Source organism: Cyprinus carpio, chromosome A24 (genome assembly GCF_018340385.1).
Source record: "Cyprinus carpio isolate SPL01 chromosome A24, ASM1834038v1, whole genome shotgun sequence".
Classification (NCBI taxonomy): Eukaryota; Metazoa; Chordata; class Actinopteri; order Cypriniformes; family Cyprinidae; genus Cyprinus; species Cyprinus carpio.
Window position 1 is genome coordinate 17,116,253 of NC_056595.1, and position 24,686 is coordinate 17,140,938.

General features: G+C 34.3%; 1 protein-coding gene across 12 annotated transcripts in view; it reads right to left on the minus strand.

Moving 5' to 3' along the window:
- pde7a (phosphodiesterase 7A) overlaps positions 1-24,686 on the minus strand; it is a 35,256-nt gene that overhangs the window by 1,493 nt on the left and 9,077 nt on the right. The window contains exons 1-14 of one of the 12 annotated variants that reach the window (XM_042714421.1): positions 21,593-22,106; positions 6,816-6,876; positions 4,560-4,604; positions 4,032-4,064; positions 3,404-3,493; positions 2,214-2,365; positions 2,043-2,106; positions 1,749-1,844; positions 1,274-1,374; positions 1,058-1,189; positions 834-925; positions 555-699; positions 287-383; positions 117-197 (exon numbers count right to left, since the gene is read on the minus strand). In XM_042714421.1, the coding sequence (XP_042570355.1) occupies positions 117-197; positions 287-383; positions 555-699; positions 834-925; positions 1,058-1,189; positions 1,274-1,374; positions 1,749-1,844; positions 2,043-2,106; positions 2,214-2,365; positions 3,404-3,493; positions 4,032-4,064; positions 4,560-4,604; positions 6,816-6,876; positions 21,593-21,652 (1,249 nt within the window). In that variant the 5' untranslated portion in view covers positions 21,653-22,106. Of the gene's footprint in view, positions 1-116; positions 198-286; positions 384-554; positions 700-833; positions 926-1,057; positions 1,190-1,273; positions 1,375-1,748; positions 1,845-2,042; positions 2,107-2,213; positions 2,366-3,403; positions 3,494-4,031; positions 4,065-4,559; positions 4,605-6,815; positions 6,877-11,139; positions 11,393-21,592; positions 22,107-24,686 lie in introns of those variants that run through there. The other 11 variants (XM_042714425.1, XM_042714415.1, XM_042714414.1 and 8 more) reach the window with 11 other exon arrangements.

Sequence of the window (24,686 nt, forward strand, 5' to 3'; positions counted from 1 at the left end):
TCGTAATGATAATAATAATGCGATTATTACATAATTACTATATTATAAACACACACACACATATAATAAAAAAAAAAACAAATGCAAATGTATATATTTAAACATTCTAACATTACCGATTTGAACACTGGCTATGGTGTTGGCTTCACTATCACACAGTGGACTGATTTCAAGTTTATGCTTCTTTTCGATGTCACCTAAATATGACGATGACAACAAAGCACAATGATTAGCTTTTGAACTAACAGCACATGTATAGAGCAAGGTCATCATGAGAACTGGGTACCTTGGTGGAAGAATTCCTCCGTGACCTTCTCACTCCACTGTTTGCTGAGTTCCCATGGTCTACATGGGTTACAGATATCTGCACACTTCAGGGCCATCTGGAACACATGTACATTTATGCCCAACAGTTTTAGTCTTTATTAAAAAATATGGTATGCAGTCCCTTCCATTTTAAAACGGGACGTCACAACTTCAAGTACATTAATCTTTTTTATTTAAAGCAAACATCTTGTTTTTAGTGTAATTAATGCTGAATTGCAAATTCCCACCTGCAGAACGAAATGTCGATGAGAAGCGTTTCCTAAACACAAGTCGTTCTCATCCAGATGTGTCCTGAAGCGGGACAGGTACTCATTCTGTCGGCTGATATCTGTGGCCAGAATGAGTGATCCCAGCTGCCTCTCTATACTCAGACTGTTAGAGACACCAGTTAAAGTCAGTCAGTCATAACAGAGGTCATTTACATAGAGAGTAGTAGAAAAAAATGACTTTGAAAAATAGAATGGAAAAAGATGAAGCATGGTCATTAATGCTTTGGAGATACTAACCTGTCTTCTGCAGGAAGATTGGAAAAGAGTTCGGTCTCTCTGAGCAGACCCACTGCAGACCTCCAGTGATGGTTCTCCAGAACTGAGGTATTCTACAGAGCGACACAAACACACCTCAGTGCTGACAAACTTTGACATCTTTACAAATACAGTAATTTGCTTAGAACATAAAGAGGATTGTGGAGCTAATGATGTGTTTAAATCCCATTGGATGGTGCTCTAACCCGGTACAAAGCTGCAAGGTAATGGTTGGTTTTGATGAGGAAAGGCTGGTTGACGCCAGGGTGGTCCAGATCGTGTGTGGCCGCGGCCAGCAACCCTAAGAGGATGTCGAATGATGTGAGGGACTGGGCGAGCTGTGTGGTCAAGATCATGTGTGGCCGAGTATAGATGTAATAATAGGATGTGGATTGATGTTAGTTTAATACAGGGACAATCACCTTGGGTTCTCTCAGGTAACAGTGCATGGCCTGGGTGACATCAGCAGCATGGACTGCATTATGGTAAGGGTTCTGATTGTGGTAATCTTCTTGAACCAAAACTGTAACCAAGAGTACAACATTTTAAGTAATTCAGCCAGATTAGTACAGAGGGTATATATCAGGGCTAAATCGATGATGCCAATCAATAAATAGTTGGATCAGTGCACTGTGGCAAGCAGAACCTTCACCAGGGATGTTTACAGTATTGAAAAAATATTTTTTATTATAATAAATATATTTTTTATAATTAGTAGTATAAATTGTGGAGGTCACATAACAACCCAAATGTGTGCAAAGTATAAAAGAAGTTTTGTTTGGAGAATATCACTATGCAAAATGTGGAATAACATGTATTTAAGCAAATAGAACTGTGCTTTAAAAATACTATTAATGAAAGAAACTAAGTTTCAGTCGTAAACATAAAAACACTTACCTAGAAACCGACGCAGTTTAACCATGTCTAACTGGAAGAGCTCAATGAGACCATACTGGTTCAGCAAATTAAATGTCAAGAAGACAAGACTGTTTCCTAAAAACAACAGAGAATATAAGAGGAATGAGGAATTGGGCAAGGCAAAATTGCACAGCCATAATTCAACCAGCAGGTGGCAGAGCTGACCACAACTACATGTGAAGTGTACACATACTGTACAATGTACAGGAAAAGCACAACAAATCTCACACATACATACACACACCGAAGGTTCTTTACAATTTAAATATTTACCATTTGTAAGTCTGTCAAAGAGGAATATATCAAAATTCCAGCTTCCAACCTTTTCAAGCATACACTGTAAGTAAATGACAGTGAGAGCACATGAGAAATCAACCATACAACAAATCTTCAAAAAAAATTCATTGTACACTAAAGTCACAGAGTATGTTTGTGGTCCTATACCTTGGCTTGACCGCAGTAGTCCTCGTCCAGGATGTGGAGGGGGTTGAGGTGTGGCGCTCCTCGCAGCAGACGGGACGAAAGCAGGTGTCGCTGGAAACTAAAGAGCCTCCGGACCCTCCGAGCTGGAATCGACCCTGCTGACTCAGCACGGGCTGTACATAAACACACACCAAATAGGACATAGAAATTCCATGATGCAAAATGTCAGATAAAATTTGTATCCTCAATAATTAAGCTGAAATTGCTCTCATATTTCAAGCTTTTAGTGTCTTTAAATCCACCCCCAGCCCCACTGACTGGAGTCCCTGCTGTTCAAAACTTTGGTTGCTATCGTTGTGATTGTGTTGCTCAGGCAGCCTACGAGAGGTCACGCCTGACTGAAGCACAGAAGATAAGACCAGTCTGGAGAGAGTCTTTAAAACAGAGTTTCATTTCACTACAACAAAAGAGCTATAAATCTTTTCATGTGTTAAATGTACGTTCTCCTGAATTCAGCTCGCCCACATCGGTAGATCAACACAGCCTGAGGGACGATGAGAATTGGGGAAAATGCCTTTAATATAATTAGGTTAGAATATATTCATGAAATAAGAAACATAACTGTGAATGAGAAGCACCACCTAAAAATAAACTGCATTTTTTTTAAATAACACAAATGTAAATAGACTAGCTTAATAGATCTGAACTAGCTTAATAGATCTGGCTGACATCACCTGGCTAGCTAACATTAGGTAACAAAAGAAGATATTTTGAAGAATGTAAGAACAGTTGACGGTAGCCATTGGCTTCCATAGTATGGAGTTTCGCCTAACTGTGGAATATTTCCTTGTGGATCCACCGCTTTGACAGATTTAAAAATGACTTCTGTGTGAGATGTCACACCAATATTGACAACGGACCTTTTTTTGCATGCAAAATTTTGTGAAAGTGACAGCACATTTACAGCATAAAGGACAGTAGTGATATTTTCAAAAAAGAAAATACATTAAAAGAATTGATTTGCTTCCCAAATTTGCAATTGATTTTAGTAGCAAAATCCAAAATTGTGTAATTTTTGGTTTTCAAAACTTTAAGTTGAATTTCATTCTGGTTCAAAGCTTTAAACATATTCAATACCCATGGAGAAAATGACTTCCCTGTTGCGCTACACTGAAGTAGGAATGTGTGCGAGTGTTGGATTCGGTACTTACAGTGCAAAGTGCGGAAATCGACGCCCAGGTACGGGTGCGAGCCTCTTCGTTCAGGTTCAAAGCCTACCTGACTTCTCACTCTCACATCTCCTAGAAGGCATCAACACACAAGTCCTCAAGAGATTTGTTAGCAAACACAACATACAGCAGATTACAGGCCTGGATACAGGGGGACAGAGAGACAGACATACACACACCGCCGATGGATGGGGAAAAGGAGAGGACAGGAAACAGACCATGCATCGCCATGCCAAAGGGACTTAAGCATTAGTATTCAGACGGCTAGGAGCAAAGGAGGATGCATGGAAGAAAGACAAGCTTGTGCTTCAGCCCAGGACAGAATGGAGAGGAAATCAGAGGGACTTCAACGAGGCTGGCCAAAGCTCTAAAGTCACATCTGTTAAAAAGTCATTCAATAGGCCTTTTCATCAAACTCTGGCTGTGTGCGCGCGTGTATTTGCATGGACAGGGAGAAGGAGGGGGACGCATAAACTTTTACTGAGTCATGGCAGCCGCCAACATGTCAGTCACTACTGATTGGAGTTCATGTGCAGTAAAAAAGTAGTCAACGTGTAAATAAGTCAGTAAACAAATAATAAAACAGCCTCCCACCAGTATATTTACTTACTTGAAAACAGCTGTTTGAATATTACACAAGCTCCTATCAAAATACCAAAACTGTGAATTACAATTACATAAAAAACACGATTCAAATGAATCAAAAAAGACACAACAACAACAACAAAAAGCAATTATAGAGTCGGATTGACTTACAAGTGTGTAGCAAAATGTCACACATGCAACAGGCGAATCTAAAAAAACAAACAAACAAACAAAAAAAAAACAGACGGAAGCTATTCGGACATGCAGAAGAAAAGCCGCGGAGGTCGAAGAAGCAAGACCACATCCAAATTATGGAACCAAAAGTGTGCTCTCGTCTTCTGTTTTTGCGCCAAACCTCTCGTACGCAAACCAGAACTCATCTCCTGACCCACAAATATTATTAGAAGACATTTTACCGTGAGAAATGACACTGATTAGACTGCCCACTGACGCAGGTCTTTAAGGAGGAATGGTGTGGAAAGTTATTAAAGGGAAAGGCCGTGAAAGCAAGTGAGCGGGTTTGTCTCTCCTGGTGAGATGTGTTGGTTCATACCTGGTGTAAACACGAATGAGGGTTTGATTGTTTTGTTTGTCACAGCTTAAAAACAAAACAAAAAAAGAAATTACGATCAAATATTAGGTCAGGGTTAGCTTTACTTGGTTTTTGGCTACATGCTTGAGGAGGTGATGTTACTGAACGTGTGGAGACTCCAGGTTGTTATGATGTTTTAGTGTATTGCTAATTCATGGAACAGTGACAGAAAGCAAAGCAGTCAGTGTGATCCGGAAGTGATGAACCCGGATGTGATGAACTAGTGTAAATGCCAGTCAGATGGATTTAATGCGGAACCTCCACATTCTTAGTGCACTGTTGTGTAAAATCTAACAGCACAGATCACGGGCCTCGCGTATAAAATTTACGCAGGTTTCATCCCAAAAGGGAAACTGCTTAAAAATGAAAAATGAAATGAAGATGCACAGATATTGAAATTCTGCCCAGTATGATATTCTGATCATTATTTTCATATGATGCACAGCTGATATTATAAATCTATGCAACATTGTTAAAAACAAGAAAAAACGCAGTAAAAATGACTGTTACATGCACATGGCATCTCTCCGACATGCACTCTAAAAGACAAAGGGCTCTCAAAGGGGAACATTTTTGCCATAAACTATGGAGTGCAATATTGCCCGCCAACTTTTTCAGCAGCATTGGTTCTGGAAGTATTTTTCTCATAAGGATTTTCAGAAAGTCTTTTTTTTTGGCTTCACTGGTTTTGAAAGTGTTTTTCAGATTAATTTTTTTAAACTTTTGTTTTTATTAAAAAAAATGTATTTGAAAATCAGACAAAAAGACAAACATGCAGGATTAATGGCTTGTACTTAATGGCTTAAGTGAGGGGAACAGCTACAATCCCATGAAGCACTGCAAATGACAAATTAAAAATGGTGAAATATAAACCTACCCATTTAAAATTGTTAATTATATCTATATAAACAATGTTTTTGTTTTTTTTTTTGAGCGAGAGAGAGAGATTGAGCACAGGGAAATTTCCTGCAAGGTCTTTTGGCAGGATTTGCTGGTCGTCAAAAAACTCTCTGATTGGTGCAATTTTCCTGCACAGCATCATGGGTAATGTAGTTTTCACCATGAATTCCAATTGGTACATGATTTAAAAAAAAAAAAAAACCCTTTAAAAAAAAAAAGGTCTGTCTTTAAAGGTTTGCAAGTTATCAGGAAAAAAATAATAATAATTCCCCTATCGAGAAAATTAATAAAAAGCAATTAAAGTTTTTACTTTTGGAACCCAACTGTTACATGCTATTACAATTCATTTAAATTAAAAAAGCAAAAAAAAAAAAAAAAAAAAAAAAAAAAAATCCAACAACAGGTGATAAATATCCAATAATGACCTATATCTATAAATAAAAACAACAAAAAAGACATAAAATAGTAATAAAACACTGACTTTAGCTGATATAGTTTGTATCCCTATTGTATTAAACCATGTACATATAGATGCCAAAACCTGCACAAACTTCACTTTACAAATCCTAGTTAGCGCATAAATGTGCACAAATGTTTTATTGCATTTTACCATCCAGACACGTGACACTATTGCATTTCACAATACTATAAACTAGAAAAAAGAAAATGATACAGGCTGAAAAATTTCAAATGTGCTGATAAGAGATGATTAACTGCAATAAAACTACTCTTAATCATTATCTAGTTTTCCCCGTAAATGTCTAAATATACTTAAATACAAGATAAATTTACCTGAAATCAAAATTTCCAAACAACAAAACAATGACTAAACATAAACCTAAGCTGATTGCTAGGTTAACCCAACGTGGGATTGAGTATGTGCTTTTCGATGTGCATTTTGTTCATACGCAACATTTTAACATCAGGCCCTGTCAGATCTTTTAGTGCTGTCCTATGAAGTCAAAGGGGCACAGATAAAACTCTTGAAGGTCCCTGGGGTCAGCAATCAGGCCAAGTCGGGGCTTGATAAGTATTAAATCAAAGGAAAATTTCACAGAAACGCTAAGCAATTCCCAGTTGAGGAACGACTTAAGCTGTGGATGTAATGAAGAGATTATCAGAGGCTTTCTGACTGATGGTTGAGGCTCTCCATCCTTTCTGTTACACAATCTGTTGTATAATGTGCTGTGCTTGGTAACTTCCAGTGCAGAGCGGTACATCTACCCTGTGTCTGAATTTGTTTACAGGTTGACAGTGTGTGTGTGTGTGTGTGTGTGTGTGTGTGTGCATGCATTAGGCAGGGAAGGTGATGCTTACCTAGCATGCGAATATACAGAGCGGTTTGATCAGAGCTGTCATAGGAGATTGCTCCGCGTCTCTGCGGGGGAAGAGATGAAGACGAGCGTCAGTATTTGCATTTACTCAAACACGTGGGAAAAACTCATATACAAGCCAAATGCTCAGCAGCGTATATTCAAATATGGCTCATACAACACCACCACAACTTCAAGAAAGAAAATCAGCTCAGAATAGTTCTCTATTGTATATTTTCTTTTATAAATCTTTGTCATATTTTAATCTGTTCTTTTGAACCTTTTGATGAAAACCAATAATTGTAAATTGCTTTTATACTAAACATTAAGAGAGTCAATGGGATTTTAAAAGGGAAAAAGAGGGCTTTTAAAAGGCCTTCACAAATAGAAGTGTCTTTCAAGTACAAAGATGAACAATCCACATTAAACAATCCAAAAATGAATGAACAATCCTGAAGACAAGAAGAGAAAGCATTCATTGAAGTACCTTGGAGTACAACAAATACTATGGTAAATGATATTCATTCATTAGCATTTTATAACATTTAGTACAACACCAACATTTAATTATTAAACATCTATAAAAATGCTATTAAACTCACTTAGGAATGCAGAGATATCAATATCAATCCAATATCAATAATCTGATCATTATTTTATATTTATATTATTTTATAAAAACCTGATAAATGACATATTAAAGTACTGTATTATTGTTTAATTAAAACAGCATAAATTAAATGAAATCACTTAAAATAAGGAATATACATCACATCATTAAAAAATACAGTATGAAAAATACATAATATCATTGTACAGTATAACAAAGTGCCATAAAATCAACAATAATTCATATCTACAAATATGCTATTGAACATACTTAGTGAAGCACAGATATTAAAATTCTGGCTGATATCGATAATGCAATAATTAGTTTATTTTTCTAATATAAAAACTGATAAATGGCAAATATTAAAATACTATTTTGTCTTTTGTATCATACTATTTTGTCCATTTTGTATTATTTTGTCTAAATAAATTAAAAATAAACAGTATAAATCAAATTCAACTATTGAAAACAGTGAATAAGCATCACAACATTAAAACAGTATGAATAAGAGATAATCATTTTGATATCTGCTAATATTTTATTTTCTGATATTTACTTTTAACAGTGTTACTAATATTAGTATTTCTAAAGATCAACTTTTCAAGAAACGTTAGAGTAAATGATAGAGGGTAGATGATCATTCACAATTAAATATCAAATACACAAATAATGCATCTCTAAACACACTCCTTTTTAAAAAAAAAAAAAAAAAAAAAAAAAAAAAAAAAAACCTTTGATACTAATATTAGATTAAAACGATGGCATTAGGCCTCCCTTCAAGTATTGCATTAAAGTCTTAATATAATTATTCAAGTTGTCATGCAAAGAAAAGAGTGTGTAAGTGAATACATATCTCTATATCTGTAAACACCTCTTATTTAAGTCACTTAAAAACTCAATCCCACTACAATCACATGAGATAAAGGCACATGAATGTGAGCTCAACTCTGTTAGCAGCCCAGCCTCCAATGCACACACGCTCACACTGCAATTTCCCAGCAGCGGGAGGAAGCTGGAGCGGAGAAGCCTGCTTCACTGAATTAAACCTGCATCATCTGTCCAGTGTGATCTGCTCTCCTGTCCATTAGGCTTCCACACTGTGCCATTTAGAGATTAATTCAAGAACAGACACTTGCACTGCTGCTCATTATGCAGATGCAAGTGTGATTGGCCGTCCCAGAACAGTGGGCGGAGCTTTCTATGACCGCAGCACTCGAAAAAGAGGCCTTTGTGTGCCGAACACGTAGTTTCCGTACTCGTTGTTTCTTAAAGGTAGCACAGGCTTATTTATTTTTAAGATGTTACAGACACTGCTAGCACAATACACAACTAGAAGACAGCATAAGGGCTTGTAATAAAATGCTTTGTGAGAGGACTTGATGAACACATCCACCTTTCGCTGTCGTATTTTCTTTGTTTCTGGCAAGTACTCATCCATGTGAACTCAAATCACATGGGGATCCTTTGGAGAAGATGATGAGGAGAAAGGTTCGCTGTGAAATCACAAGACTTTGCACGTCTTGTGCCATCATATAGCCAAAAAGAACCTGTGCATACGCAGACAAAGACAAGCACTTGAGCGCAGCTTTTAGATGGCTGGTCAGGGTGTCCCCAGATGGCATACAATTCAGTCTCTGACGTCAATGGACTGAGCCAATTTGCATACTTGATTTTTATCCATTAACAGCCCTCTCGCGCCTCGAGCCTCTGCCCAATAAAACTGCAAATGCACAAAACTAGGGCTGTCACTAAAGATGGGCGATAATAGCCAAAGAACATCTCAGCCTTGTGACAATATCTCAACATTTCTGTTCTGGGTTTCTGTCCAGTTTTTCTTAAACAGCAACTGTTGACATTTAATGCAAGTAAAAATGTATTAATGCAAATATATGTTATTATATCTGTATATTTTGTATTGTTGATATATATATATATATATATGTATTAAATATATATATATATATATATATATATATATATCTTTATTATATATACATACACTACCCGTCAAAAGTTTGGGATCAGTAAGACTTGTAATGTTTTTTAAAGAAGTCTCTTATGCTCATCAGTGCTGCATTTATTTTATCAAAAATACAGGGGAAAAAAACAGTAATCTTGTAAAATGTTATTACAATATAAAATAATGGTTCCTATTTTAATAGCCTTTAAAATATAATTTATTTCTGTGATTCAAAGATGATTTTAAATATGCCATTACTCCAGTATAAAGTGTCACATGATCCTTCAGAAATCATTCTAATATGCTGATTTTTTATTAGAATTATCAATGCTGGCAACAGTTGTGCTGTCAAATATTTTTTTAAAAAACTGCGATATTTTTTCAGGATTCTTTGATGAATACAATGTTAAAAAATAACAGCATTTATTCAAAATATAAATCTTTTCTAACAATATAAATCTTTGCTATCACTTCTTAACAATTTAACACATCCTTGCTGAATAAAGTTTTAAATTCTAAAAAAAAGAAAGAATATAAATTTACTGACCCCAAACTTTTGAACTGTAGTGTATATTGTTAGAATATATTTCTATTTTAAATTAATACTTTTCAACTTTTTTTCATCACAGAATCCTGAAAAAGTATCACAGGTTCCAAAAAAATTTTTTTGTATTTTAAATTTTTACTTTTCTGATTTTTTTTAAGCATATAAGAATGATTTCTGAAGAATCATGTGACACTGAAGACTGGAGTAATGATGCTGAAAATTCAGCTTTTCATCACAGGAATAAATCAGATTTAAATGTATATTAAAATAGAAAGACGTTATATTATAATAATATTTCACAATATTAAAAATTTTCCTGTATTTTTGATTAAATAAATGCAGCCTTGATGAGCATAAGAAACTCCTGTAAAAAACATTAATAATCGTTCTAATCCCAAACTTTTGACCGGTAAAGTATATATATAGAGTATATATATATGTGTGTGTGTGTGTGTGTGTGTATGTGTGTGTGTGTGTAATACAAAATAAAGCTAATAAAAAGCTTTAAAAAGCATGTTTTTGTTGTATTCATTTAGTAAACAACATACTGTTCTTGCTAAATGAATACAAACAAAAACATTTAAACATTTTCCTACATATATATATCATGCAGAGCAATAAACAGCAATATTTACAAACATTTTAAAGTGTTAAATGATTAAAAAAATTTGTAACTTAATTAATCTATCTATCTTAAGTATTAATATAAATATTAACTAAACAACACCAATGGCATCTTGCCATGTCATTTTAAATCCCTAAATACGAGAAGCAACTACAAAGATGATTTTAGCACAATATGCTCATGTAATCCTTTGGCAAGTGCATTTATTAGAATTGAAAGGCAGAGGGTTTGGTAATCTGCAGGCGGGCATTATTCGGTCAGGGTATTAATGTTGCTGGAGGCCAGTCTGCAGTTTGAGAACAGGGCTTGCAAACAGGCCTTAACTGATGGCAGTGCTTTGTGTTAAGTTAATAACCGGTGGAACAGATGAACTGTAAAACTGTTAAGTGAATATACAAGCTACAAAAACAACTGCACCCTGCAGTAACCCTCATATGACATTTTGACATCTGTAATACCCACCATCAGGCCGGTGAAGTGAAAAATGAACTCGAGTCATCCACTATTGCCGCGACAGTATTTAAGTATCAACAAACTCAGTGTTTACACACATTACTTGGTGTTTTTGCATGTGAGTAATTTCTACTAGGGGGCTGAGCGGGGCATGACAAACCACCCAGCCGTGCCCATATGGGCTCAGCACACGAGCGGCGTCAGCGCAGCCGGACACGGAGCGGGAACGGAGGAGTTGAATTTCTTGGAGAGGCCAACGCCGCTTGTGCGCCAGCAAAGCGTAACGGTCTGTGCTGTTTTGTTGACTTTCAGCGAGCTGGCTAGGGGCCCAAACAAAAAAATAATAATAAAAACTTGGGAGTTCAGCAGAAATTATAAAAAAAATATTTCATGTAGGCTGATTTTAAATTTATAGCAAAACAGTTCCCCGAAATTCAGCTCACAACAGACAAAAATGAAAGTCAGCCTTTCATGGAAACGTTTTATCCACAACAGAATGCAAATTATTATTATTATAAAAAAACACACACTTTTAAAAAAAAAATTATAATAACAGAATATCAGCATAATTGTAAAGTACACTAGCACTGACAAATAATCAAAATAATAAACTATGAAAACTGGATTATTAGATAAAACACAAATAAAAAGCTATTATTATAGTTATAAACAATTAACAAAAAACATTAAATTATGTCCATTAAAGGGTTAAAGACCTTTACTTATACCTTATTAACTAGTACAGTGTCTAAAATACTAATAATATTCTGGTGTAGGCCTATATATTGCAGCTCACAATGTACCTCAGTCTAACTTTTTGGGCAAAAATATATACAATAAAAAAATTATTTTTGACAATTAACTGGGAAGAAGCATAAATATACCTAAGCAGTGATTTGATGCCTCTTGTAAAGTTTTAAATGGTTCAAAAGGTACAAGGTCTAGTAGTACAAGTAAGACCAGACCAACATGGGTGGATGTGTATTAATTGAGATGTACTGTAACTACATGAGACTTAACTACACAAACTGAAAGAGTTTAGACTCTATACTTAGCCTAGTCAGCTAGCCAAAGCCAGACCAACTTTTGCATAGAATACAGTGGAGAATTAGTAAAAATGTGTTAAATGGAGCGAAGAGTACTAGACTTTTAGTTTAAAGTATAAACTAAAAAAATGTGTTAGCCAAAATATGAAATATTCCAATGCACTACCAGAAGTAGGAGGCAGTAATACTAAAATTACTGTTTATTTGCACTACAGTTTCTGTAAAATATGTATTTAAAAACACAATTTAGCCACAAAAATCTAACCAGATTATGTTCTGTCTCATTCATAATGGTCAAACGTTTCTTAGTCGTCTAAACACTGTTGCATCTGTTTGACACAAGACTCTCCATAGCCTCAGGTGAACCTGAAACTCAATCCCATCCAGCTAGTTTGTTCAACAGTTCATTCTTTTGTGTCTTTCATTTATGTTTCTTAAATACCTCATTGAGACATCATGTCCAGCTAAACTATTTAGACGATCAATATCTCGCGTTTCAAAAATGCATGTAGTCACGCTTGCTTCACCATGATACCAGGCATTTGCAATGTAAATGAATGGCTTCATCTAATTGTAATAAAACACAGCACATGCTCATGACTGGACAAGCAGTCAAGAAAATGAGATTTGAGAACATTTATCTACAATGACATTAAAGCAAAACATTCCATATTTTATCTTTAGAATGAATCTTGGGTGTGTTAACTCTGTTTACAATGGACTATTGTGATACGTTTGGTTTCACAATGTGGACAAACAACTGCTGTCACCACTTACGTAGTTTTAATATGTAGCTGTCAAATGTTTGACATATGCCATTTTTAGGGGAGCTCCATCTACACTTTTAGCATTGTTTGTCTCACTGTCACTGTAAAGATTTGTAATGGACCGTATCAGTTATCAGACATTTTGTTATTGGTATTAGCTGATAATAGCTATGTAATTTATCAGATATCAATATAATTAGATCATCATAAATAAATCAATATCATGAACTAAACATTTATATTAGAAATCGACTTTCTAGTGTTGACTTTTAACATTGTCCACAATTTCATAATATAAAATAATAGATACAAATGATATTATATAAAATAAAATAAAAATTATATACCATAATATTTCATAATGTAATATTGTCCAGAATCGCTCACAACATTTAAAGTTGGTATAAAAATTAAAATGCACCCTATTTATTTTTTAAATGCATGTTAAGATCTTATTGTGAACAGTTTTTTTTTTTTTTGACCTTGTAATGTTATTCAAAATATCATAACTATTTTCTGGTGAAAAATCAGACCTCTTTCCAGTGATGTATGCCCTGTTTCTTCAACCTCCTCTCTTTTTTATACTATCACCTCAGGCTCTCATTCATTTTTTGAGTGCAACATCAACATCTCAAATTCCAATCAAAAATCAATAGATAAAACTTTCTCAATAATCCCTTTAAACTCAGATGTACATCAAAATACTGAAGAAAGGATCTGTTGCAACTTCCATTTAATCGTGACTTTAATCAAATTTCTGAAGTAACCATTCCATCCAAAAGCAAAATCCACCTGCGGTACACCAACTTCAGGAACAGTTCCATTGAGGAAACCTGATGTTAAGTGCCTTGCTCAGAGGAGCACAGTTTAATCAGAAAATCTCAAGATTAGTGATTCCTATTCCTTGGAAGTTTTCCTAAAACCCTCATGTCACAGACTCCACCTGATTACTACCATTTATCAATTCCATATGTCCAAATGCTGCTAAATCTATGTATTTCTTGCAACAGCAAACATAAGGACTGCTTTGATGGTGGTAAAAGGCATGATTGCCTCCTTTTATGAAGCTCTTGAGGAATTTTAGCAATGCTTTGAGGGGTCTATTTGAACAGGTTAGCAGGCCTACAAGCCAATTATTGACACAGCGTTTGGATGCGAAACAAGTTAAAGGCTTGTGTGAAGAGGGACGGAGCCCAATCAATTCACCAAGAGACTTCACAGTAACATGCCACAACCACGCACTGTAACAGATTTTTGTAATTTTAACAGTATTTTACTGTAATATGAACAGTAAGACACTGTAAAATGTGTATACAGTATTTTACTGTAAACTGCAAAAGATTATGGGAAAATATACAGTCACTAATGTATTTCTTCACAACTGTAAATCCATTTACGGTAAACTACTGTATTTACAGTAGTGAACTTGCCCGTGAAAAACTGACCAATGGCAAGGGAGATTTCTTTTTTTGACTGTTTGGTGGAAGTGACTGTAAAAGGACAAAAGAGAAATGTTGCACCGTTAACTTGACAAAAAGGTTAGTATATTATTTCTGTTTTATGCAAAACAGATATTTTAAGATGTTTTCACAGCAAACTAACATTATTCATCATGTTGTTGTTTATGTCGGGAGTTGGAGCCTTTTTTTCTGACTGACGGCCAGAATGCTGCCAAAACCCTGACAACATCGACTGGTGAGTAAGTTAAGGTCACCTATACTAGTCAAAATAAACTTTAGTTAAACCGAGAAACACGAGTACGTTTTGCTGCCCCTTTAATGCAAGTTAGATTGTCTGGCGAGTCGTTATTTAACAGCGAATTAACGTGAAATGCTGAGGTAAAGTGCGTTAGGCAACACCACTGTTTCAATGGCAATTTTACCCAGTATTTTCTAGTACCGGTAAGTTACTTCTTTTGTTTGTTGTTTTCAGGTTTCTAGTCTGGATGTCATCTGCAATGTCGGAGCCTCGGAGGTGTAACTTTTGGAGCCTCTTCTTGTGAATGTCGTAGTATCGATGATAACATCAAATAGTAAGTTAATAATGTCAGTTAGCCGAAGTTAAATAACATTAGTTGAACTAATAGAAGCATAATATCTTTTCTACACTGCCTCTTTATCACAACTAAGGTAATTAATTATCTTCAAATGCTATTTAGTTAGAAACGTGTGTACCAGTGTTGTATGTAACTTTAGAGAAGGTCCCTATTCAGTAACAGATGTATGTTAACATAAAACAGTGAGCTAGCATGAACCCACTGAGAAAAACTGAGTTAAGAAACACCAGTTAAGTACATCTTTTGTATTTTATTTTCAAGTTTGTGGTAATGTCGTCTGCATCGGAGGAGTACTGGAGTCTTTTCTTGTGATTGTCGTCGTAGCGGTGTTAACAACAGGTGAGCTTCCATCAACTTAACCTATGTTACTAAATTAGCCAAATTAGCCAGTAGCTGCTGTTTTCCACTTACTCACAACAGGTTGACTTTATAAAGAGAAGAACAGGCTACCAATATATTAATATAGCAAGTTTTGCTAATAAATATAAAAAATGGTTATTTTATTAAAATGTAAATTCTGTTATGGTACTGTATTTTTTTTTCTGATCATAAACTACAGGAACACAAAAAGGATGACACTGTCTGTTACAGGAGATTTTCCAAACAAAAACAGGATCCTGACTATGAAGGGCAGATTCATCATAAAGGCAGCTGTCCGTTTTACAAAAATGCAGAATTAGGTAACCCAAAATACATTTTGTTTTACATTGAATTTACATTTATGCATTTGCCAGATGCTTTTATCCAGAGCAAGTTACATTGTATTTAAAGTACATATTTAATTGAGTTATTAATACCCTGGGAGTCTAACAGGGGCGGCGCTAGGGGTGGGCTAAGGGGGTTGAAGCCCCAAATGTTTTATTAAAATGTCTTAGATTGAGTTTTCATGCGCATTCAAATTATTTCTATTAAACCAGCACTTAAACAGCAAAATGCAACTGCTTCAGGTATCTTTAACTTAATGTAGCCTATAAATTCATAATACCGATCTCACCATCTGTCAAAATTAGATTATTGGTACTGTATAGCATCAAATATAGATTTTTAATCATAGTATGGCATATCTATTATTTGCACTTTCTACTTTCTAGGACACACACACACACACATTTAAAATGATTATATGAACAGACTGGTTAGCATTTAGCATAGTCTGTGGCAGGCTTTACTAAGTGTCAGAGCAACAAAATTCAATAAACAAGAAGTTAATATTAATAATAGTTAATATTAAAATAAGTTATTTAAATTGTATAGAAAATATTGTTTTTTTTTAGCTCTATTTCGCAAAAAGGATTCTAAACAAAGCCATGTTGGGCATCTCTTCATACAGCAGTTTCATTACAGAATTAAAGGGAAACTCCATCCCAAAATGAAAATTTGTGTCATTAATCACTTACCCCCATGTCGTTCCAAACCCATAAAAGCTCTGTACTTTTTCGGAACACAATTTAAGATATTTTGAATGAAAACCTGGAGGCTTAAGACTGTCCCATAGACTGCCAAGTAAATAGCAATGTCAAGGTCTCTTCCTATCACCATATGCTGTGTATGCTCTTTTGATGGGCTGTTTTATTTCAAATCAAAGCTAAATACATGTAAATACATGAAACAGCGCATCCTTGTGGCGCGGATGACACAAAAGAGCATACAGTGATAGGAAGAGACACAGAGGAGACGGTTTACAAAGGAATTACTGAATTGTTTTCTTCGCCTACAAAAAGTGTTGCCGTCGCTTCATATAACCCAGATTGCACGTCTGATGGCAGATGGAATATTCTGACGACGCCTTTCATACCTTTTATGGACCTTGACACTGCTATTTACTTGGCAGTCTATGGGATGGTCTTAAGCCACCAGGTTTTCATCCAAAATATCTTAAATTGTGTTCCGAAGACAAACAGAGCTTCTACCGGTTTGGAGCGATATGGGGGTAAGTGATTAATACCAAAATTTTTATTTTGTGGTGGAGTTTCCCTTTAATTTACCTTTTTTGAACGCCTTGAATCAGTGATTCACTGATGCATTCATAAAATATAAAAACAGTTACTTACTTCATTCCTGAATGAATCAACAGTTTTGAACTAATTGATTTAATAAATTACTCAACAATTCAGTCATTAAGACAGTGGCTTGCTGCCACCAACTGGTAATTTTAGTCTTAATTTCAAAAGTATCATTCTATTTTTTTCTGTCATTACATATTTATGTGTTCTAAATTTTATAATATTATTTATGCAATTTGTAAGTGCAAATTCTAATTAATTATACTTGTTTCTTTAAAAAATTAAAAATTAAGCCACTTAGCCAATGTAACTTTTCAGTATAGCCCATTTTATTTGAAGTGTATCCCGTGTATTCTGATACATACATTAATATCTCGGGGCTAATCTGCAGATGTCTATTCACTGTAGAACTGCCAATGAAATCAAACCCATTATTTCAGCACTTTGCTCTACTGATTGAGAATGCATTGTAAAAAAAATGAAGCTTTAATAATTTGAATGTGATGGATTATCAGCTAATTATGTACCTTCCTTGTAGGTGTGTTCAGATGTAGTATATAAAGTTTTTATTAATGTCAAAGTGCATACAGACAATTTTCACTGTCAACACTGTTCATTCAGACAGTAAACCTTTGTGGCACCAAATGCATTGAAAGTCACAGATCAGCTAGAATTCTGGAAAGAGGGTGCAGCCTGAATCCCATCCTGTTGTTTCTCATCAGAGAGCTTATCAACTGTCAAAATTACTGAAATTAAACACCACCACAAACTCATTTTTACTGTATTTTATTTACACTACCAGTCAAAAGTTATTGAACAGTAAGATTTTTAATGTTTTTTTAACGAAGTCTCTTCTGCTCACCGAGCCTGCATTTATAGTACAGCAAAAGCAGTCATTTTTTTTATATTTTTACTATTTAAAATAAGAGTTTTGTGTTTGAATATAATGTGATTTATTACTGTTATCAAAGCTGATTTTTTTAGCATCATTACTCCAGTCCTGTCATGTGTCACATGATCCTTCAGAAATTATTCTAATATTCTGATTTGCTGCTACAAAAAACTATTATTAGTTATTATTATTATTACATTGAAAACAGCTGAGTAGAATTTTTCTTCCGTTTTCTTTGATAAATAGAAAGTTCAGAAGAACAGCATTTATCTGAATTAGAAATCTTTTGTAACATTCTAAATGTCTTTATCATCACTTTTGATCAATTTAAAGCATCCTTGCTGAATAAAAGTAGTAATTTCTATAATTTTCTTTCAAAAAAAAAAAAAAAAAAAAAAAATATATATATATATATATATATATTTATATATATATATATATATATAGGATCTTTCTATTCATCAAAGAATCCTGAAAAAATGCATTCTGGCACTCTCACACACTTACATTCTCCTTTCACATTCATATATTCTTGCTTTCTTACACTTACATTCTCCTTTCACGTACATATATTCTTGCTTTTACACACTTACATTCTCCATTCACATACTGTACATAAATTTATACTCACACACACTTAAATTCTCCTTTCACATACATATATTTTTGCTTTCACACACACACATACATTCTCCTTTCACATAAATTTTTTTGCTTTCACACACATGCATTCTTCTTTTACATACATATATTTCTACCTTTTTTTGGTATCCATTACTTCCTGTTTAAGCAGGAAGTCACTCTCAGACCAGGAAATACATGTGCAAAACTTGCTCAGCTCTTCCTCAGAATTTTACAGTGATGCTATTCAAAGTCATCCTGTTTTCTTTTCAAGTACATATTTTAAGTTTTTAACTTTAACATATCATAATGTAACCTATGTGTTCTACAGATCTGTGTACAAGTGTTAAGACACTGATTTTGATCATATTGACAGGGCTTAATGCTAAGGAAATTTTCTACTTGTCCGGTTCGGCCAGTGGTTTAAAATTTTTTGAGAGTGCCAGAATGAATTATGGCTTGTATGGACCCTCATACAACTGTTTTAAATATTGATAATAATAATAAAAACTAATTTATCATCATATTAGAATGATTTCTGAAGGATCATGTGATACTGAAGACTGGAGTGATGATGCTGAAAATTTAGCTTTGATCACAGGAATAAATTACATTTTAAAATATATTCAAACTGAAAGCAGTTATTTTTAAACAGTAAAAATATATCATAATATTACTGCTCTTGGTGTATTTTGGATCAAACAAATGTAGACTTGGTGAGCAGAAGGGACTTTTAAAAACATTAAAGATATTACTGTTCAAAAACATTTGGCTGGTAGTGTTCTTGCTAATTTTTGCTTTTCAGTAGGTGTACGTTTTGCCACAACACAAAGTCCCCAGGGAACTGTGGTGATGCCCTTTTTTCAGCTAGTGCATCCGAGAGGTCAAGATTTGTAATTTGTACTTTTAAAAAGAAAATGTTCAACAATTAAAAAGAATATTATCAGAACTAAAGCTCATGAGTTATTGTTTTTTTGGTGGGGGGGGTGGGGGGCTGGTGTGGTAAAAATCATTCTTTACAGTGCTGTACCACAATTGGATTGTTTTTTACAAGTAAAAAATGTTTAAACTAAATTAAAATAAACTCTTCAGTACTGATATTGTAAATGAAAATACGGTAATCATACTGTAAATGGAATACAGTAAAGACATTATTGTACTGTAAATGCAATTACAGTAATAATACTGTAAACATTTTTACAGTAACTTACTGGCATCCAGCTGCCAGTAAGTTACTGTAAAATTTACAGCAACCTTTTTACAGTGCAGCGGTCTCCATTCCACACCACCGTCTCCCGCTAGAGGTTCGACTGAGGCCTTCAAACAGGAGAAAACGCCATCATCACTTCCTTTAAACTGATCCAGGAAAAGGCAGTGGGAAAATTATTCAGCACTTTGTTCCTCTTTGTTTACCGCATGGACTGCCTGACAAATACATAATTTTAAGATAAACCTCAATTTACTAGAATAATCAATTGGACAAGAACAGCATTAGTGAATGTCTATAAATTGAGGCTTAACTACAAAAACTCACAGAGGTTCCAATCCATAATTAGGCTAATCAACTGGCCATAACCAAAGCCATGCAAGCTTTTCAACAGAATACAAAAAAATTTTTTTCAATTGATAACAAATAATTTTAAATGTGATTACTAGATTTTTAAAGTTGAAGAGATTTAAATAGATTTTTTGTTTAAATATTTAATATTAAATTTGGTTATAATATTGGGTGATCTGATTAAATTCCAGTATGAAATAAAACTTTAACTATTCACTATTTGCATGCTAACAGCTATGTTTCCATCCAAAGATGCAAATTTTACTTATGCATAAAATTGTAATATTGCATGAAACATTTGCGACTAAAATACTTTTTTCATCCCATGTGTTCAAGGATAAAATAGTCAATTCCTGGGAAAATGGCTCAAAGTATCAATACTAAAATGAAAGTTGGAGAAGATTATACCAAAACATTTTGATGACAGATTTTGGCTCAGGCATTTAAAAATTATTAAAATATCATTTGAGATGGTGTGCGATGAGATCTGTGTGATGGCTGATTCTGTTATCCAATCACATGATCTGTTGAGGAAAGTCACATGACATTTTTGGTGTGCATCAAGGAATTTATTTGGTAAATGTGTTTCCATTGTAATTTATTGGCATGTCTTCTTATCGGGTAAAATAATACATATATATACATATACATTTTTTGACCCAAGCACATACTTTTTATGCACATTTTTAGAATTTATCCAGTTTTACATTTATTTATTTATTTGGGGGGGATGCGATATCCCAAAATTTGCATAAAAATAGGTGGATGGAAACATAGCTATTGATCTTATTGTGAATGATTCGTTTTTCATTTATTTTTTAACAAAATAAATTGATCAACAATTAATGGTCTTTTCCAATAATCTTTTAAAGTCAGCCCACAATACAGGAAATAATATCTGTTGAAACTTCCATTTCAATGCGAATTTAATCAAATTACTCAAGTAATCATTTTATCCTAACGCAACAAACCACAATCTTGAATTCAGATCGGCATCCATCCTCTTAAAAACCGCCGTACAAAACCAAGTAAAAATAAAAATTATTTTCCGATAATCCATTTCATTTAGATGTACATCACAATACAGAAGAAAATATCTGTCAGTACTTCCGTTTTATTGCAACGTTAAAGGGTATAGCCTAACTATAACAAATGTATATCACACTGCAAGTGTCGTCTCTGCTGTGTTCATCTCTGAAACAAAAAAATACATTTTACTATTTCAGAATTAAACCTAAAAAGCTTTAAGTGTTTTGGTTAGTCCACACAAGTTGTTCAAGGAGATGAAAGCAAAGACATGAAGGACGTTTTGCGACTCAAATACTCCATGAAACGAAATGGAAAATTCATTCACTCTTCCCAAGGTGATTGCTATGGCTTGAGCCATGGCGAGTGGGACTGCATGTGTTTCGGTGGGGTTTCCTCGCTGACTCATAATCTCTACTTGATTAGCAAGCCTCACTAGAGCAACTTTCCAAGTGAAGTTATCTGTAAGTCACGATCTGTATCTGATCTTGATGCACATGACAAAACGTTCAGGCTATTAATGGAGTTTGTTTTCTCTCTAAAACATACGGAGAGCAGTTGTCAGGGATTATGGCATAATAAAAGCCGAGCCAACTAGGAAATCCACCGAAACCTACCTTAGAAAAAATCCATCTGAAAAGAATCGTGATTATAGACCAAATCAGAGCTATTCCCATTGGACCTTGCGAAAACTGTGGATCATAGTCTCTGTGTCAGTTTGTGTGCAGGTGTTGCAGTTTATGTCAGTATGTGGGTGTATGGATTTGCGTACGTGTGTTTGCGTGTGTGTGCGACTGTAGATGGCCGGAGACCAGCTCAAGGCCCAGACAGAATGCGTGCTGAGCTTAGTGCAGCTGTCTTAGTTGTACACACACACACGCACACACTCTTAAACGAGCTGCCCGTGTTAGCCCTAAATGTCTCTCTCTCTTTCTCTCTCTCATACACACTAACACAGAGACACCTAGCAACAGCCAACCAGACCAACAGTGCCACTGACGCACATTGTGGGAGGGGCTGGCAGGAGGAGAGCATGTTAGAGTCTCCTTATCAGCAGTGCAGAGAGCAGACTGTATGCTTTATTTTCTAAATAAAACACTGTCAGCTTCTCTGCTGCCTTGTAATCAAAGATGTGTGCTTGCTATCATTGGAGTATATTTATTTTTCATTTGCGGTTTTGTGACCTCAAGGACTCACTTCTTATAAGAATCTGGTTTAAGGGTCTATTTGGAGCAAGATTTATTTTTTTACTTGTTACATTCATTCAGTATGTAAACTACACATAGTATATAAATGTGATAAATTTAGAATGTTATACTAATATATATATATATATATATATATATATATATATATATATATATATATATATATATATATATATATATATATATATACATATACATATACATATACATATATATATATATATATATATATATATATATATATATATATATATATACACACACACACACATGTATATATACACATACATATATATACATACACATACATTCTACACATTACAGAAAGTAAATGATCATTTAGATAAAAATCTATAGAAATGCTAAAATCATTCCAGAATTATTCTAAATATTTTATTTTGCACATAAAACACATATTTCATTTATATACTGTAATAAGGTAAAAATTTATTTATATATATAATATACATAATATAAATATATAATATAATATACATTATATATACATATATATAAAAAAAACATTGTGTACAACTAAAATATGGTTACATATTGTATAAGCTATTACGATTAATATTTTATAATACTTGACCATATTTACCACTATGACAATGCAAATTTGCAATTTTTACACAATAAGTAGCAGTCCATCAAATACAGGCTGCATTATTCTGCGCACATTTATTGTTGCATTAATTTAATTAACTGTAATTGTTAAAATTAGCATTAAATCATAACTTTAACAAATCTTAATGGTTTAATAAGAATTCATCAATGCACATTATTCTAAAGAAAATGTAGGTTCTCACAATCTTTCATCAAAATATACTAACATGCTCCAACTCTAAAATTATTTTTCAGGTCTATTTTTCAACCCCTTGCTTCCAAAAAATAAAAATAAAAAATACGCAAAATATTTTTTTTTCCACAATATTCACATTACACAAATAAAATGTTGCAAACACCATTTAATTGGGAATTTAATAAAGAATAACAAAATTTCCAACAAAATGAAGTGAATCTATTGTTAAGCAAGAATCTACAATGAAAGCCAAAAGCATAATGATTTATGTTTTCAGGTTTTAAGTGTGGCTTGGACTCATTTTAGGAACAGGTGTAACACAAGCTCCCTCTCTCAGACCAAAGTTGGCCTCTCTTTGCAGTGACATCACCGTATCTATCTGTGGAGAAACATTTCCATAAATAGCAGAACGGCAAGTTGGATGAGCCGAACCCCCGCAAAACCACAGTCACAGAAAACAGACTTTTCTCGCAACTCAAAGACACTAATGGGCCCCGTTTCGCAGAAGCAAGCCACATTCGAACCTGCCAATAGCACGCGTGTGGAATGAGCGCCACAATCACATATCATTCCTATTTAAACATCTTCGCTTACAGTCCGGGAAAACCCCAGCGCTGCATCCAAAACCCAACATCCTCTCTGCTTTGAATGTTTCTCCCAGGGCAGACTTACTGGCACTCATGTAAATGTGACATCGGTGACATGGGAGTTGGGTCACGTGTCTAATAAACAGCACAGCTGACGATGCGCGTATTTGCATTCGAAAGCCTAACGGCTGAGAGAGGGGCCATCGCAGCTGTGGATTCCTGAGTCAAACACAGGAAGTGTAATGATGGAGAGCATGACGATGTCCTCTTGAGGCTCCTGTTCCTGACCTTGTGCTCTCGGCTCTCAGGCCTGGGTCCAAACAAAAATGCTTGACAGCACGTCATTAGGGGAGTAAGGGGTGTAAACTCGGCTTCATTTCATCAATGTAATACAGCCTGTTCGGACAGAAAAAAAACCCATTCAACATTTCTGAGTGATCTGTTTGATACTGGTCCAAGGTCTGCCAACACCAAGTCTGATCACAGAGTTGTTACAGATCAGGGTTTGGACCAAAAACCAGGATCAGCTCTTTTCAGCACCACATTTACATCCTTGCAGTCTGAGATGCTTTTTGAGTGGCCAACTTGTGAATCTTATGGAGTGAATCTCTCCAAGGTATGGTATTGCTTCAAATAATAGTAATAATTAAATTAAAATAAATAAACAATATTTTACATTTAAAAAAGGCTTATTTTATATTAGATATTAGAGTTTAGGTTTTTAGGCTTATGTTTCACATTATCGTCATGACATTTGAGGACATTGAAAATAGACAGTACAATTCTCTTTACTGAAAAACAGTACAATATTTGCAGCTGATACAATTATTTTTATGCATATATAAATATTTGATTTATACTTTAGTCAATGTAAACATTAATACATGTAATTCTAAATAATTTTTAAATTTTTTTTATTTGTAATTTATGTGAAAAGAGTGAAAAATAATATTTTTGTTTAATTAAAAATTAGTTTTTACTTCCAACCACTATAATTTGATTGATGTCTTTTCTACATTTGTTTAATTGTCATGGACATATATGTACACATTAATAAAAGTACATTTTAATTAATTATGGTTGTTTTTTATTCATATTGTCTTTACTGAAAGTG